This window comes from Eublepharis macularius, chromosome 4 (assembly GCF_028583425.1).
Source record: "Eublepharis macularius isolate TG4126 chromosome 4, MPM_Emac_v1.0, whole genome shotgun sequence".
Classification (NCBI taxonomy): domain Eukaryota; kingdom Metazoa; phylum Chordata; class Lepidosauria; order Squamata; family Eublepharidae; genus Eublepharis; species Eublepharis macularius.
In genome coordinates, this window is record NC_072793.1 from 168,275,907 (window position 1) to 168,292,936 (window position 17,030).

General features: G+C 46.6%; 2 protein-coding genes across 3 annotated transcripts in view; one reads left to right on the top strand and one right to left on the bottom strand.

Moving 5' to 3' along the window:
- LOC129327793 (zinc finger protein 420-like) overlaps positions 1-2,655 on the bottom strand; it is a 29,389-nt gene extending 26,734 nt beyond the window's left edge. Inside the window, exons 1-2 of the mRNA XM_054976546.1 lie at positions 2,592-2,655; positions 28-1,104 (exon numbers count right to left, since the gene is read on the bottom strand). Coding sequence (XP_054832521.1) covers positions 28-873 — 846 coding nt within the window. The 5' untranslated portion in view covers positions 874-1,104; positions 2,592-2,655. The remainder of the gene's footprint in view (positions 1-27; positions 1,105-2,591) is intronic.
- Positions 2,656-4,111: 1,456 nt separating this feature from the next.
- Positions 4,112-16,416, top strand: LOC129327156 (zinc finger protein 24-like). Of its 2 annotated transcripts, none has more exons than XM_054975630.1 (4): positions 4,112-4,210; positions 5,825-6,777; positions 11,561-11,642; positions 13,502-16,416. In XM_054975630.1, exons 2-4 carry the CDS (start codon positions 6,025-6,027, stop codon positions 14,245-14,247), a joined length of 1,581 nt encoding a protein of 526 aa, XP_054831605.1. In that variant the 5' UTR covers positions 4,112-4,210; positions 5,825-6,024; the 3' UTR covers positions 14,248-16,416. The 2 variants fall into 2 exon arrangements, with proteins under 2 accessions (XP_054831605.1, XP_054831606.1); XM_054975631.1 differs by having other exon boundaries at positions 13,505-16,416.
- Positions 16,417-17,030: the final 614 nt, after the last annotated feature.

The following is a 17,030-nucleotide window of genomic DNA, read 5'->3' on the forward strand; positions in this document are numbered from 1 at the left end:
AATGAGGCAGGCAGAACAAATCCTCACCACTTTCTCCATATGTTGTAAGGGTAACAAGGACTCATAGCTCCTCTCTCCTTCCCTGAGGGGCTCAGAGAGATCACAGTCCAGTCTCAGAGGCTCTTCCTGCCTCCGCAAGAAGTCCTCAGCCAAGGCCACCGCCTGAGCACAGCTCTCCGGGTCGCCTTCCTTCACCCATTTCTGGATCTGTGGGGGCAGGACAGTCAAGAACTGCTCCAGGATCAGCAACTCCAGGATCTGCTCCTTGGTTCGTCTCTCAGGCTTCAGCCACTGATAGCACAGGAACCAGAGGCGGCTGCACGCCTCCCGGGGGCCCTCAGCCTCTATGTAGCAAAACTGCCGGAAGCGCTGTCTGCTTATTTCTACACTGACGGTCTCTTCCTCAACTTTCCCACCATCCATCTCATCTTTGGCCAAGAGTCCGCTGTCCATCTCTGGGCCAGGCAGGTGCTGGGCCAGCTGTTCTCCTCTAGGCTGCTGGGTGGAGATAGTGGTTTGTTCAAAAGGCGGAGAGCAGGGTCCCACTTCTTCCCATGGGGAGGGCTCTGTGATCTGTGGGTTCCCCCATCCTGCATGAAAGGATTGCAGTTCCTTTGGTAAATCCTGCCACCGGGTTTCCCAGGGTTGTGCCAACCCCTCATCAGCTTCCACTTTGATTTGAGGGGGTACCAACTTTTCTGGAAATTCCTCCATGTTCCCAATCTGGATGCTGCCAGGAGGTTCTTTCGTTCCCTCAGCTTCTTCTTCTGGTTTGGGACTTACCAAGCCTTGATCTTCTATTTGCCCTTTAGATTGGACTCCTACTTGGAACAGCAGCACTGGCTCTCCCACAATCCTTTGCTCTGCAGCCATTTTCTTTCTTAGGCTAAAGGCAGCCTGCTGTTAGTACCTCAGTTGGTGTTGGTCTCTCTCTCTCGACCCGCGGAGACAATATTCTTCTAGGCCTTCTCTTGGGTGTCTGACTGGAGCTGGACTTCAAAACAGGGTTCGAGACTTTCTCAAAGATCCTCCACAGAAGTGCAGAGTGTAAATAAAACAGGCATTAGGTAGGTGGAAATAGAAACTTGTATGAGGGATTTCTGCCTGAGGGAAAGAGACACACGGGAACGACATAAAACACACAGAAAAAAACTCTTAGGGAAACTTGTGCTGGAAAAAAAAATCATGAAGTTGGCCAGAGGCCAGACCTTAAGTACCATTTTTTCTACCCTCCCCTCCATCCTATTTATACAGTCTAATGATAGGAAAAAATTATTTCTCCAGTAATATAAAGAGACCCTATATCCAGTACATTTCAGTATGTCCTTCTTTCAAGGAGCTCAAGCTGGCATACATGGTTCTGCCTCTCCAGTTCATCTTAACAACAGCCCTGTGAGGTAGGTTAGGGTGAATAGCCCAAGCTTTGTGGACAGGCAGGAGTTGAACTTAGGTTTCACACGTTGTCTTCTCTTCTTACTGTACCACAACTCTGTTTAACCTGTCTTCCCCTCCCCACCTTGGGAAGATGAGATGATTCATATAACTGCTTCCCGTGGCCCTACCTTCTGAGTTTAGATAGAAGGTAGAGAGTCTTCTCACTCATGGTACCATAATTATGGAATTCCCTCTACAAGACTATTTATCTGTCTCCTTCTATTGCTGTCTTCCGTCAATGGGTAAAGACTTCTTTTGTTTCATCTGGCATTTCCTTAGTGACACCTTCTTTCTGATATATGTTTTAAGTGTTGTCTATGCATACATACAGTTTGGGTTTTAACTGATTTTCTTACTGGTTTTTATAAGGCTCTGTTTTAGTCATTCGCTACCTTGGTGGCCCTGACTGGGCAGAAAGGCAGGATATTCATTTTGTAAATGAATAAAATTCTGCAGTTCCACCAGCCAAGGCCTCACTCTTCAACCTACCTTCATGAATTACAAGGACTAGAAGCTTGCTTTTAAAAAAGAGTTGTCTGCCGGAATGTTTTCATATGCAGGAGATTAGCTCCTGCCTGCCTGAAGTGAGATTTTGCGCATGAAACTTAAAAGCCAACAGAAATGCTGGATTTGCTACTTTTAGACAGCTTAATGTAATATTCTTACATTAACAGAGCAACATTTACTATGTCAACAGCCCCACTTTGATGCAATGTGACCAGATGTTGAAAAATTACATAGGGAATGGTGAACCCACTTTTTACAAAAAGGAGACGGCAGACAGAGAAAAGGGGGTCAGTAACAAACCCCCTAAACTGTAAGAAATTGTAGTTTCTTTCACAAGGCCACTTGTGCTCAGTTCTGGCTAAAACAGAGAATACAGATAATACCGTTTAAAAAAAATGGGGCTAGACCTCATGATTAACAGGCGGTTGCAATAAGCAAATGAACTCTACCGATTTTGCTCCATTGAAAATGCCTGTCTGCATTTGCCAGCGGTAAGAAATGCGATGACCCTCCCAACAGGACAGTTTAAATACCCCCTCCCCGCAACCCTACTATTATAGCGAGACTTCCCCTCACACACAAAGCCGGCTTATTCCTCGCCTGCAGAAGAACCCCCGCCTTTAAAAGCCCCCCAATTCAACGCCCCCCACCTGCAGCAAACACTTGCCATGCTCCCACAATAGCTGCCCTGAAAGAGCTTAGCTGGGAACCGAAGCAGGAAGGGACTTGACACTATTTACGGTCCCCTCCCCAACACCTTTCAAAGTTCGGGGCCCGTCCGCAAAGGACTGCTCTATGGCTTTAACCCTTGAAAGCAAGAGGCTCCGGAACGGCAAACAGATTTGTTGTCGCAGAAGACTTTTTAGGGTAGCGACCCATCTTCTTCTCTTCCCCCCACCCCCAGTCTCCCCCCCCCAGTGCAGTTTCAGATTGCAAGCTCCCCGGGGCAGGGTCCCATCTCACTCTCTTCCCCCTATGTAATTCCCTATGTAATTTTTCAACATCTGGTCACATTGCATCAAAGTGGGGCTGTTGACATAGTAAATGTTGCTCTGTTAATGTAGGAATATTGGGTCCAATTTCAGGAATTCTTGGGTCCAATTTCAGGTTGCAAGCTCCTTCGGGCAGGGATCCAGCTCGCTCTCTTCCCTCTGTTGCCTTCCTTGGGTCCAATGTCAGATTGCAAGCTCCCCATCTTGCGCCCTTCCCTCTTGTCGCTTTTCTTGGGTCCAGTTTCAGATCGCTAACTCCCTGGGGCAGGAATCCAGCTCGCTCTCTTCCCTCTGTTGCCTTTCTTGGGTCCAATTTCAGATTGCAAGCTCCCTGGGGCATAGTCCTATCTTGCGCCCTTCCCTCTGTTGCCTTTCTTGGGTCCAATTTCAGATTGCAAGCTCCTTGGGGCAGGGATCCAGCTCGCTCTCTTCCCTCTGTTGCCTTTCTTGGGTCCAATTTCAGATTGCAAGCTCCTTGGGGCAGGGATCCAGCTCACTCTCTTCCCTCTGTTGCCTTTCTTGGGTCCAATTTCAGATTGCAAGCTCCCCGGGGCATAGTCCTATCTTGTGCCCTTCCCTCTGTTGCTTTTCTTGGGTCCAGTTTCAGATCGCAAACTCCCTGGGGCAGGGATCCAGCTCGCTCTCGTCCCTCTGTGGCCTTTCTTGGGTCCAATTTCAGATGCAAGCTCCCTAGGACAGAGATCCATCTTGCACTCTTCTCTCTGTTGTTGCTTTTTTGTGTCCGGTTTCAGACTGCAAGCTCCTTGGAGCAAAGATCCCTTTTGCTCTTTTCCCTCTGTGGCCTTTATTGGGTCCAATTTCAGTTGATTTGCATGTCTTTATTTTTTTTTATTCCTGGAATGATTTTTATACTCAAGAAACAGAAATTCAACCAATGCAGATGGTCAGCATAGAGATGTTCGTTGTAGGAAAGCTGAACCTTATGGAATTCTTCCTGCTGTTTTAAAGTACTCCACTCCTCCAAAAGAGTACAAACCCCAGGAATTCACAACCAATTAGTTCCCTGCATTTCTCATTCCTTTCAAGCCAACCATGCCACTGTGAGGGAAGGGTTAAAGTGACAGAGAACTGATTCCCAGAGAGGCCCATGGAAATTTGATAAGGGGGGCAAAGTTATGACTGAAAAGTCTTTCCTGCTCCTCCCCCCCCCCTCCGCCCGCTTAGGGGGGCATCTGCATTTTGAATTTCCCAAGCTCGTATACTAGAGTTACTTTGTGGAACCTTGAAGAAGGCATAGCTGCTGCGTTCAAGTGGCGGTGAGTTTCAAAGCGCTTAAATTTCATAAGAAGGTAACGCTGCCGGGAAAGGAGAGGCAGGGAAGTAAAGGTGTGAGCCAATACACCTCAGCTAACTTAGCCCCTTCAAACCAGAGAGGAGGGCTGAACAACTGATGGAAACTCACATCTAGAACCAAGTTTTTTTTTAAAAAAGAATAGGGCTTTGTAAGATTGGCAACTCTTCAAACAAACCCCATAGCTGTGCCTTTCCCAGAAGATTAATTGGCAGTGATCATAATTTACTCCTGGCTGCAAAAAAAATTCCCTGTTTGATTTCTGCAGGCGAAGCCCAAGGGAAAGATCAAGCTGGGTTGTATTTTTTCCCAGCCAGTTGGCAACCTCAGACATATTCAGAAAGTGAACCTGTAAAATATTCTCTTTTTCCCTCTGCCCTGAGAAGTTGCAATTTTTAAAAAAGTAGAGCTGACATTTGCTTATGTGCCACATGAATGATTCATGACATATATGCAACATATTTGTGCAAATACCTAAAACTGGGCATTGAAATGACTTCTCTTGCAATAGGGAGAGATTAGAGCTTGGCGGTAGAGCATCTGATTTGCATGCGAGGTTTGATCTCCAGTGTTTCCAGTTTCTCTGTTAGAAGTGTTGAGAGAGACCCTTCTTTTGTATGAGAACATGACAAGCCAGTCAGAGGAAACAAGCTTAGTACAGGGCAGTTTCAAATAAAAAACATGTCTGATAGAGGCTGTGGTTTAGTGGTGGAGCACACATGCTGAAAAAGTCCTAAGTTCAGTTCCTGACAATGAGTGATTCTGCACACGTTGGATAATGCACTTTCAATGCATTTTATTAATCGTTTGAGGTGGATTTTTTGTTCCGCACACAAAAAAATCCGTTCCAAATGATCTGTAAAGAGGATTGGAAGTGCATTATCCAACGTGTGCGGAATCACTCAATGTTAGCGAAAAGGCAGGGAAGACCCTCCTTCTCCCTGAGAACTCAAGACAGCCAACTCCAGTCAGAGAAGAGACTGCCTGGGGCCATTATAAGGCAGACCATTATAAGGCAGCTTTGAATATTCTAACCTGGCAGCTCATGTAGTTTAGTGTCAAGCCAGGTGCATGCTGGGAGTTTAGCGTTTGCAGTTTTTGATATATAATTCTGAGGTACTCGGAGATAGGATTCGGATTGGGACTGCAGGGAGAGTAGGTTAAACATCTTCCCCAGTGCCATTTTCCCAGCCTGGAAGGGGGAGCCATAGCAGCTCTCGATGGGGCCATAGCAGCTCTCCAGGATTAGTTCCGGTCAGGAAAAATGGCATTGCGGGGAAGGTTTAAGCCCTCTGTCCTCACAAGCCATGGTCTCGTTCCAGCTGAGACCCACGTGTGCTTGAGAGCTCCCAGGATATATCTGCTTTAATAGGATCCAGGCTGGGCCAGAAATAGTTTAACGTGTGATGATCAGTCCCTCAGGGGGGAGGCTCAGAATTGTGAGAGGCCTTGTTTTGCTTGAGATCATGAAGAGCCACAGACAGAGGACACCATATCAAGCTAGGTGAAACAATAGACTAATTAAATACTGGGATTTTTCCTGGCGCTTCTTTGATGCCCATTATCCTCTGTTTTTCAGGGCAGCACCACAGTCTCACCAGCTTCTCCAAAACATCTACTGACCTAGGAATACTAATCTACTGATGTATCTCTTGGGTGTGCTGCCATGTTTTGAAGGGTCATTCTGTGAGGTGAATGGCCCTGAATCCAGCTCACATGAGCGAGGGTTGAGGGAGAGGGTACTAGGCCTGAGCTTGAGGTTGACCTTTTCTTGGTGTAATGGCCACAGAGCTCAAAGCTACTCCCAAACAGGAGGTTTCTCCTAGAATCAAACTGGAAGAGCAAGATCCAGCTGCCCTTGAGACAAGTGGAGGGTTGGAGTCTGACAGAAAACCTCCACATGTTGTCCACGCTGGGAGTATCCGGGAATTTCTCCGCACTGTGGCACTGCCACAGGTGAAGCAGGAACCGGATGAGGGCTTGCCACAGCATTGGGAAGCCCAATGGCAGGAGTTCCTGAGGGCAGTAGAGGCTCCCCTCTCAGGATGGGGCCACCACACAAAGCTGCCAGAGTTGATGTGGGAGCATACAAAGATGTTTCCAGCCTTCTGTGAGGGAGAGGCCAACGCGAGTCAGCCTCATCAAAGAGTAGGAGAAGCGAAACCACTGGAAGGTCTCTGCAGAGCAGGTGGAGGTGAAGAAGATGGTGAAAATGTGAAGGAAGAAGCCCCTGGGGTGGATCTTCTCGGTGTGGACAGGCTGTGCCGACGATTCTGGCACTTCCGCTACCAGGAGGCTGAGGGGCCCCGAGAGATGTGTGCCCAACTCCGGGAATTATGTTACCAGTGGCTGAAGCCAGAGAGGCGCACCAAGGAGGAGATCCTGGAGCTGGTGATCCTAGAGCAGTTCCTGAGCATCCTGCCACCAGAGATCCAGAGATGGGTCCGGGAAAAAGGACCGGAGAACTGTGCCCAGGCAGTAGTCCTGGCAGAGGCCTTCCTGCTGAGGCAGCCAGAGAGGCCAGAAAAGCAGGTAAGAGCCAAAATAATGTTCAAGAACCCAGAGTTGGTGATAAGATGTGGCTGTCTTCACATGATGGAGAAGCCAGTGTTAAGAATTGCTGAAGGGTTCTTTTTCTGTCGCTGCTCTCCTCTGCTGGAGGACGTGCATAGATCTTTCTTCCTTGGCCTTGTATTGGTTGCCATTAAACTCTTTTTACTCTGGTTTGGTTATTCCTCTGGGCATGTGTTATAATTGGATTGTTGATGTTCTGTTTATTTTCTTTGTTGTCTGTAAACATGAAATGATTTTGTGAGTCGACCAGAACCTGTGAGATACATATTTTAAAAACAATAATAACATATTGGTTATTCGGGTACTGGTGCTATTAATAATGACAGCTATAGACACATACAATTTATTGAGCAACATTCAAGTCCAGTAGCACCCTAAAGACCAACTAGATTTCCATGGTATGAGCTTTTGAGAGTCAGAGCCAACACGGCTATCCACCTGAAACTACATATAATTTATTGTGCTACTGATGGCGAGAAGGAGGATTATGGGGGCACACAGAGCAGTTCAGAAACCCCCATCTTTACCATGTCATTTGTAATCTGCCTTGACTCTCAGTAAGAAGGGCAGACTTTTAATTCCCTCATTTAATTGAATGAGGGAAATGATGAGCAAATGTACTCAGTGAACTTTCTCTTCTTCCTTTTATAATACTTAATCTCAGTGATGTATCTCCCAGTGAAATTGACAGCAGCTTCCAAACAGGTGACCAAAATATTTCTTCACACAACACATAGTTAGCATGTGGAACATACGGCCACAAGAAAGATCCAGCTAATATTTTTAAGCCACTCTTCTCCAAGGAGCTCTGGGTGGCATACACATTTTAAATCCACCCCTTCATGTTTTTCCCAGATGTATTTATTTTCTAATATTTACATGCGGCCGTTCTGGAACAGGTTATGCCTTAACCAGCTTGCAAAAAAAAAAAAGACAATATATGTAGTCATAATTTTATAAACCAGTTAAAAAGGTGGCTTGGGCCCATGGCTTAGTGATAAAGCCCTTGCTTTGCATCCAGAAAGTCCCAGGTTCAATCCCCAGCATCTCTCTCTCTTTTTTTTTATAAAGTTTTTTTATTTTTCAATATCTAACATAAAAAACTACAGAAGACTACAAAAGTATAAAAGGGAAGGGAAAGAGAAAAAGGGGAAGGGAAAACTGGGAAAAGGGAAAATCAACATACAAACAACAAACTCTACACTACATGTCTTGTATTCCCTTCATACTGCAATTTTTCTTAAAAGTTAACTTTCTAATATGCTATCAGATTGGTAGGTTTTATACAATACAGATTATATTCAGGATCAGCACTTCTCCCTCCCCCTTGCGTCTCGGTCTTAATTCTCTCTGCGCAGCTGGAGCAGCTGTGCCCGCTCTTTCCTCCCCCCCACTTTCCCCTTCAGACTTCGAACTTTCTTCCTGCTGAAACTCCTGATGGTTGAACAAAAAATCTGTCAGCTGCACGTCCGATGTAATCTTGTAAGTTTGATCTTTATATCTGAACCAGACGCCTTCTGGAAACAGCCACTTATATTTTATATCACATTTCCTCAAGAAAGCTGCAAGTCCCTTATACTTGAATCTTCTTTTACGAGCCAAAAATGGAACATCCTTCAATATTTTAACCTTATTGCCCAAATAATCCAAGTCCACATTATACGACTTGTCTAAGATGGTGTCCCGAGTCTTCTTAGATGAAAAGTCAATAATAATCTCGCGAGGCAGCTGCCGCTTCATTGCATACTTTGAAGATGTCCGCCGGACTTCCAAAATATCGTTTTTTATCTCTTCTTTAGTTGCCTTTGCGAATGGCGCCAAAAGTCCAGACACCAAATCTTTTAAATTTTCACTTTTTTCTTCTTTTACATTTTGAAGACGCAATACCGTTTGGGCACGGTCCACTTGTAATCCTATTATTTGATTCTCCAAAAGCTTCACTTCCTTACTTGTTGCTTTCATGAGTACTGCGTTCTCGTGCGCAGACAGCTCTGCTCCGGTCGCTGTTTCTTTGGTACATTTCGCACTCGGTTTTTAGAGCGCGTTTGTACCTGTTCCACATCCCATGTTTGCAAGGTTTTCACACTTAAAAGCAGTCATGGGATGCAGTCCCGCTTTTTGTCCGCTGTATCCCCGATTTTTCCCCCTGCGGACATACCCCGATGTTTTTTTAAGTTCGCTGCCGACTGGCAGCTGGCCCGCATTTTGCTAATGTGAACACTTTTGCCTCCTTTTTGCTTCTCTCCCCCCCTCTCCTTTTCCCTGGGAGCTGATTGGTTTGTGCAGAATTAACCACTCCCACCCTCCTCAGCTCTCTGACCTCCTTGTCCACCATTTTTTTCAGTAAAGCGAGCTGAGGGTCATAAGGCTGCTTCTTCGTTGGTTTCCTTCCGTATGCATGCTGTTTTTTTTTTCTCAAAAGCCAGGAATGATTTCTAAGCTTGCTGCTAATTCCCTGCTAGCTTTAAAATCAAGGAAAGTGTTAAATAGCTGCTTTCTCCTTCCTCCCTTAGGGCATGCACTCACATTCTTTTTTTTTTTTAAAGACAAGAATGGGTTGCAACGTTGTAATGTTCCTGCACTTTCTTCCTGGCTTTAAAAGCCAGGAAAAGATTAAATGGCTGCTTTTCCCTCCCTCCCAGGCATGTTTCAGACTTTGCTAAAGAGGAGGAAAAAACCCAAGCATTTTGCACAGCCCTTTGGAAACAAGCCTCTGCTTCCTGGGAGGAGATGAATCGGCAGCATTTTAACCCTTTCCTGGCTTGATTTAAAAAAATGAGAGTGGTACATGTTTTCCCCCAGAACTCTGCCACCAATTGCCTCTCCGGTGGGCAGGGGACAGCCCAATCAGCAAAAGGGGGGAAGGGTTCCAACATTGCAACGTTACTACGCATGCTCAATCTTTTTTTAAAAAGTGTGACGTGAATTGCAAGGCCCCAAAAGCCCAAAATTGCACCGAGGTTTTGAAATGAAGCACAGACACCAAATCGAAATTGCAGTGGACAGTGTGAAATGAACAGGTGCAATGCCGAAGCCACTGCAATCGGGGCGAATGCTCATAAATGGCGGTTTAAACCGTAAGTGCGAAAAGGGTCTTTAATGGCTTTCACCTCGCTCTCCACTAAATCAACCTTCTGCCCCATTTCATTCAGTTTCGCTACAAAGGGCTGCACAGCATCGAAAACTGCTCATCTCACCAGCTCTTCCAGCGTTTCCCCCTTCCCCTGTAACGTCGCCATCACTGATTTACTCATTGCTGGGCTCTGCTTTCTCGTTGCCATCTTAGGGGGGGGGGGGTGTCAACTAAGTTCCGAAACTCGGTGCAGGGGAAGAAGTCTGCGCCTTTTTAGCTTCAGTTCCCACCGATCCTTCGCATACGCTTAAAAATCAGAAGGGATTTGCTTACTTACAGGTCTTCATCTTAAATCTGCTTATTGCCGTTCTCCATGGCCCGGCAGCACACGCGGTGCTGCGCAAGTCTGCCGGCCTCCGTTGGGGCAAGCGGGCAATTTACCCCCCGCATTACTTCCAGAGGGTTCTTCCCACGGTGCCCCGGATCCAGGCTCCCTCCGTGGGAGTCCTGGAGGTTAACCCTCGCGAGTCAACCGCCCAGTCAGCCTGCTCAGACAGTTCCCCCCGGACCTGCGGAGAGGAACGTCCGACATGGCCGAGAAAACGAAACCAAATCAATCCCTGGCATCTCTTGATACAAGTCAGTGGCAGGAGAGAAGGAAGAGCAGGCAGCACTTTGAGCGATCAGTAGTTTGGCTCAGTAGAATAGAGCATCATGCGTCCAACTTTACTTAAAGAGATTAGTGGTTAGAGAGCTGGACTAGGAGAGTTGGGTTTAAAGTTCAAACCCCCGCTCTGCCATGGAAACTCATTGGGTGACTTCGGGCCAGTCACACCCTCTCGGCCTCCCTTCTCTCATAGGTTTGTTGTGAGGATAAAATGGAAGAGAGGAGATGGATGAATCTGGTCTTGATCTCGTTGGAGGAAGGAAAAGATAAAAATGTGGTAAACAATTTTTTTAAAAAAATTAACGTTTAGACTGATACTTTAAAACCAAGGTGAAAATTCTAATTAAAATGGATTCTGAAGTATTTTTTAAAAGAAGTCTTCAGTTGATATTGGAATGCTTGTTAGAGAGGGAGCCAGATGTAATTCCTGAGAGAGGGAGTCCCGAAGTCTAGGGACAGCCGCGCAGCAGGACCCAGCAGATGTGCGTCAGGAAGCAGGCTTCCCATAGCAGTGCTGCTTAGGACAACCACAGAGTGTGAGCCAGTACCATCAGCCTTTGAGGTCCAGATCATTTCAGGCTTTAAAAACCAACACTTTGTACTGGGCCTTTAAGGAAAAGATTAGACCAGTCCCTGGAGGAAGTCTATAAGGCACAAGGGATAGGAATAGAACCTCCCTGTGGGAGAGGCAGTCTGACTTGGAATAGACCAGTGACGAATTATGGGGTTGATCCCCAGGGGGAAGTAAGCTGTGATTCAGGGGAAGGAGGGTTTAGCACCCCCTCTTCAATGTGCCCTTTTTGCACCAAAATCCAGACCTGTTTGCTTGACATCCAGGGTTGCCCCAGTCACATAAATGCGCTCCAGTCTCTGTCACTGCAGCATTGGCTTCAATGTTCAGAGTGTCAGTTTGTGTCAAGATTTCCACCCCCCGCCCCCCTCTGATGTTGCTTTCCCGCCCTCTTTTCCATCCCTGAATACGATCCTCTTTGCCGTTTCAGGCGCTGGGCCCAGTTGAAGAAGGAGCTTTGAATTGCCAGGCACCACTGCTGGAGGTCACGGGGGATGTTCACAGGGACCCAGGTTTGCAGAGTAAAAATTTTCATCCTGGAATTTCACAGACACCCAAGCAAAATGTTTTAATCTTACTTATATTCCCATGTGAAGCACTTCATTTATTGCGGTGATGGAGAGGGCTTCCTGGGAGGGGCTGTGGCTCAGCAGAACTTCTGCTTTGCATAGAGAAGGTCGCAGGTTCAATCCTCACTATCCAGTTGAAAGGATCAGGTAGGAGGTAATGGGAAAAATTTCTACCTGAGGCCCCAGATGCTCAGTGCTATTCATGTGTGGCTCAGCGGTAAAGTTCCTGGTTTGCATGGTTCAATCCCCGACATCTCCATTTAAAGGATTTCCAGTAAATGGAGGAAAAGATCAAGGCTGTAGAATGAGCCCCTTCCTCTTTTAGGCAGCCAAGCAGTCGGCGGCTATCAGCTTTTCCCGGCAGCAGTGGTAACCGATCAGTGGTAGATGGGTGGGGGAATAGTGAAGTCTCCCCAAGGCCATCCTAAGCAGAGTTAATCCTCCTCCAAATTCATTGACGCCAACGGACATAGAAGGATGCAACTCTACTTAGGCTTGCTCTGTAAGTTTCCTCCTCAGATCAATAGGGGCTGGACAGTGCCATGATCAGATTATGTGCAGTTTGATGCCCTTCCTCAGCCAGTTCTTGGAAGCTCATTTGCTGCATGCTGCAGAAGTACACAAAAGAACAGATGCTGATCTTCTGATGGAGCCCAGGCTAGATGAAGGGAGATCTCTGAAAGTGCCAGCTTCAAGAGGCAAAGGGAGTCCTCATCGTTCCTTGGCCTGAAGGGAGCTCTTGAAACAAGCCTAGATCTTCTTTCCTAATCAGGATGTCTAGAGACTCCTACCACACAAGGGTTGATCCCTCACTACTACACTTTACTATCACTGCTCCTTTGTAGCAATGCCACAAATAAGAATGCTAACTGAAATGGCAGTTTAAAATTGTAACTAAGGAGGAACAATCATTTATTTCTTGGCCTCAGTGTTCCTTATCTGGAAAAATGGAGTATTAATTGGCTGCCCATGACCAGGTCTTTGCATAACATTTTTAGTTGATTTTGGAATCCCTGGCAGGTAGTAACTCAGGGCCAACCTACAAGTGACGAATGACACAGGTTGGACACTTGTCAGCTTCCCTCAAGTTTTGATGGGAAATGTAGGCAGCTTGGCGGAATGTTGGACAAGCGACAGTTGAAAAGTCCATCGGACAGCAGTCGGAGAGCCAAGCTGCGAGACCAGGATGCCTACATTTCCCATCAAAACTTGAGGGAAGCTGACAAGTGTCCAACTTGTGTCATTTGTCACTTGTAGCTTGGCCCTCAGAGGAGAATTTGTACAGACAGATGTCCCAGCATATAGATCATGTGGTGCAGCAGTTAATTATGACAGGCACAGACAGCTTTAAAAGTGGATTAGATGGAATCATGGAGGATAGTAGCTACTAGCCATGGTGATTAAAGTGAACTTCTACATTCAGAGGTAGGGAAATTACTGAATACAAGTGCCAGGAAGCAAGATCAGGAGAAGGCCTCAGCCTCTAGTCCCTTTTGTTGGCCTCCATAGTAACTGGTTGGCCCGTGTGAAGCAGGATGCTGGACTAGATGGACCACTGGTTTGATCCAGCGGGAGTCTTCTTAATGTCCTTATGAATGGTTCGAGCAGGGAGTCCTTTTGCAACTGGCTCTAACTTTGGGAGGAGCCTCTCAAAAAGTGCCCCCACCCCCAGGGAGGAACCTTTTTGCAACTGGCTCCAGCTGGTAGACCATGATGCTTAAAAAGATGTTCTCTCTAGTCTGATGTCTGCCAGCCTCTGTTGTAGAGAACGACCTCAAGTAGGATTTGTGCTTTTGTTCCAGTAGATGGGCAGCTGAGAGGTGAAAAGCTTTCGCAGGTGGAAAATGCTGAGGCTGCAGACCAACACACGATGTTCCTGGGAAGAGGGCTGAAAGTTTGCCAGTGTCACAGGCAGAAAGGAAATCGATCGGGAGTGGAGAGGCTACAGGAAAAGAATTCAGAAGAGATGGTGGATATTTGGGAGGCAGGCCTGAAAGAAAACACCGTCTGGCAAAAAGTCCACCCAGAGACAACTCCAGAAATGTATGCTGAGACTCGCGAGAACTTAGGCCCCATCTTGCACTTGATGAAGCACAAGAGAATCGAAGCAGGCGAGAAACTTCATATCTGTTCTGACTGTGGGAAAAGCTTCAGCCGGAGGTCAGATCTTATTAGACACCAAAGGATCCACACGGGGGAAAAGCCTCACAAATGTTTCGACTGCGGGAAAAGCTTCTGTCAAAGGTCACAGCTTCTTGGGCATCAGCGGACACACACGGGGGAGAAGCCATATGAGTGCTTGGCATGTGGAAAGAGCTTCGCCCACCACTCAACATTCATTGCCCATAAGAGGACTCACACAGGGGAGAAGCCATACAAGTGCTCAGTTTGTGAGAAGAGCTTCAGCAACCGGTCAGTCCTTATTAAGCATGAAAGGATACACACTGGTGAAAAGCCATACCAGTGCTCTGATTGTGGGAAGCGCTTCAGCAATCGGACTGGTGTGCTGAAACATGAGAGGACCCACAAGAAGGAGAAGCCCCACTGAGGCCCAGACTGTGGGAAGAGCGGCAACGTCCACTCCTACATTCACGAACACGAACGCATCAAAGGAGACTGACTCCTTTGTCCCTGGTATCAGGGTGGGGAAGCAAACAAGACTGAAATGATGAGCTACTCCACTCAGGGGTGGAGGGGCATCTTGTGGAAAGCAGATATTCAAAGAAGCTACAAGCCAGATTTGTTGGGGTGGGGGAGAAGCATGCTAAGAGTTAGCTTATGCTTGCAGAAGAACAAGAAAGCAAATATAGAGGAGGTAGAATGAACTACAACCACGGCAGACTGCCAGTGGAGGGATCACTCTTTCGAAAAGTCTCTCTCTTAAAAATCTCTCTGCCATTAGAAATGTAGTATGGTAGTATGAGACTGAGTTTGTTTTCTTTCTTTGGAACTGCTTTTTTACCACAAATAACTAACCTAGTTATGTGTGGGTAGGGTTGCCAGGTTGCCGGTGGGGGATAGGAGGCCCGGCACCTACCTTGTCTTCTTCTCCCTTGGGTGCGAGCAAAGTGTGCACGCTACTGGCTTGCGAGATGACGTCACTTCTCATCACTTCTAGGAAGTGACATGATTGTGTGGGTCATGGGCCAACCTGGGAGCGCTCCATCGCTCCCCAGGGGCCAAATCTGGCTGCTGTGGAACGCGACAGTGCTCCCATGCTACGCAGCAGCTCGATTCAGGCCTGATCTGGCCACTGCAGAGTGCGGCAGCTCTCCCATGCCCTTCGGCAGCCCGATTCAGGCCGAATTCTGCCCGTTTGTGCCACTGCAGCGCCCAGGAGCATGCCCGGGGGAGCAGAATCCCATGCTCGCAACAGAAACCACAATAGGTAAATGATAATGTACTGGGTAGATCTAATACCTTCCATGCATCGTGTCCTAGGGAGGGTACCTGTGAGCAGAGGTATCTCCATTATGCTAACAAAAAAAGTCCTGTACAGGAAAGTGTTTACACAAGCCACCTTACATGCAAACAAGCAGGTTCATGGAACCCCCAAGCTTGCGTACAATTATTCTTAGGGTCTATTTGACATCACAATAAATGTTGGTTCACAGACTGGTTTGATCTAGCCCTAGTGAACTGTGAAGTCACAGGGCAGGCAATTCAATTTATAAGCTAGAGTCTGTAGCTGGCTTGTGAACCACAGCTGTTACTAGCTGTAATTTAGAATGATGTCTGAATTTTACAAGCCACGGTTTATTGAGTAGCACTGCCTGAGGCTGAGGTTTATTGAGGCTGAGGAAAGATGGCAGAGCAGAGCCTTCCATCATATGTTTTGATGGAGACGAGTCTTTGGCCGTGATCCTTGGTCTGAGAAAAAGACTTTATTTAACTGGGCTTGCTATTTTCATCTGTGAAACACAGAATGAGAAGACATCTTTATAAGCTTAAGAGACAGTGTGATGTAGTGGTTGGAGTGTCAGCTTAGAACTGGGAGACCGAGGTTCAAATCTCATCACTCTTGGTGACTTTGGGCCAAACATTGTTCCATAGCGTCACCTACCTCACAGGGTTGGTGTGAGGATAAAACAGGAAGGGAGAACTATGTACCAGCACAGGATAAAGAGGCAGTAATTAGCCTGTTGTAATAGATGATTAGTGAATGGAGCCAATGGAATAATTTTTTGACAACATTTTCATACACATGGCTAGATGTTGAGGATGCAAATGACAGCTTGCTACACAGCTGGGAGGAGGAAGGACTTAGGACACGCCGCACCCAGAGTTGGCAATTAAATATTTATTCATGAATGCCACTGGAGGGGGAAAAAGAATTAATTAGGCTAAAGGAATGAGGGTGAAAGAAAAGCAAGAACTTTGCTGAATGAGATTGACTTCTAAGTGCACATAACAAGGATTATTCTCACAAACAGACACTGCTAGATTTTTAAGGTATGGTGCTATATCAAGGACTGCAAGCAGAGCTTCATTTCATTTCCTCCGGCACCTCAATGTGGAAAAGAGCAGCGCACACAAAGTGTTGGTGTGGAAATGTAGCCTTGGGGGTAACACCAAAAGTTAAGTAATGAGATATAAGCTCAATGATCCTCATTTCTTATTTTATTTTCCATTGGTGTTGAATTACAGTTTTCGCTTTCAACAATGCGTACAGACAATTCAACTCACAAGAACAGAAATTAAAAAAAACAAGATCAGACTTCAACGAATCAATGAATGTGTGTGTGTGTGTGTGTGTGTGAGAGAGAGAGAGCGCGCGAGAGAGAGGCTGATGGGCTCTTAAGGTTCTAGAGCCACAGTCCTCAGCATCTTTGAGCCTGTGGGCACTTTTGGAATTTTGAGAAAGGGTAGTGGGCACCACAATACAGCTGCCACAGGAGCTGTGATCAATCACAAAATGTGTGCCATTTACAAAAGGTTGGGGGTATTCAAGCTAAGCATCTCCTCTGATGGGGCACGAATTTCCCAATAGGCACCCAAATGTGATGCCTCCTAGGGTCTTTCTAAAGTACCTCCTGCTTCAAATGAAATGAAGAATAGCTAGCATTGGCTCCAGTGAGAAAGAGTGGTTCTGAAGAAGACGACGGTGAACCCCAGGAAACACTGGTAGGCAGCACACTGAAAATCACTGTTCTAGAGGACGGACAGGCAGCTTGCCTCCACTTCCAGCCAGAATTGGTTTCACACTGGTTTTAAAGGCTCTCTCACTAGGGCACATCCCAAAGCTTTAGACTTAATTCTCTCTCCTTAAAAAGGTATGTACATTTTGTGTGCATGTCACAACAAAAGGGAACTGCATTTCTGGAGCTGGAA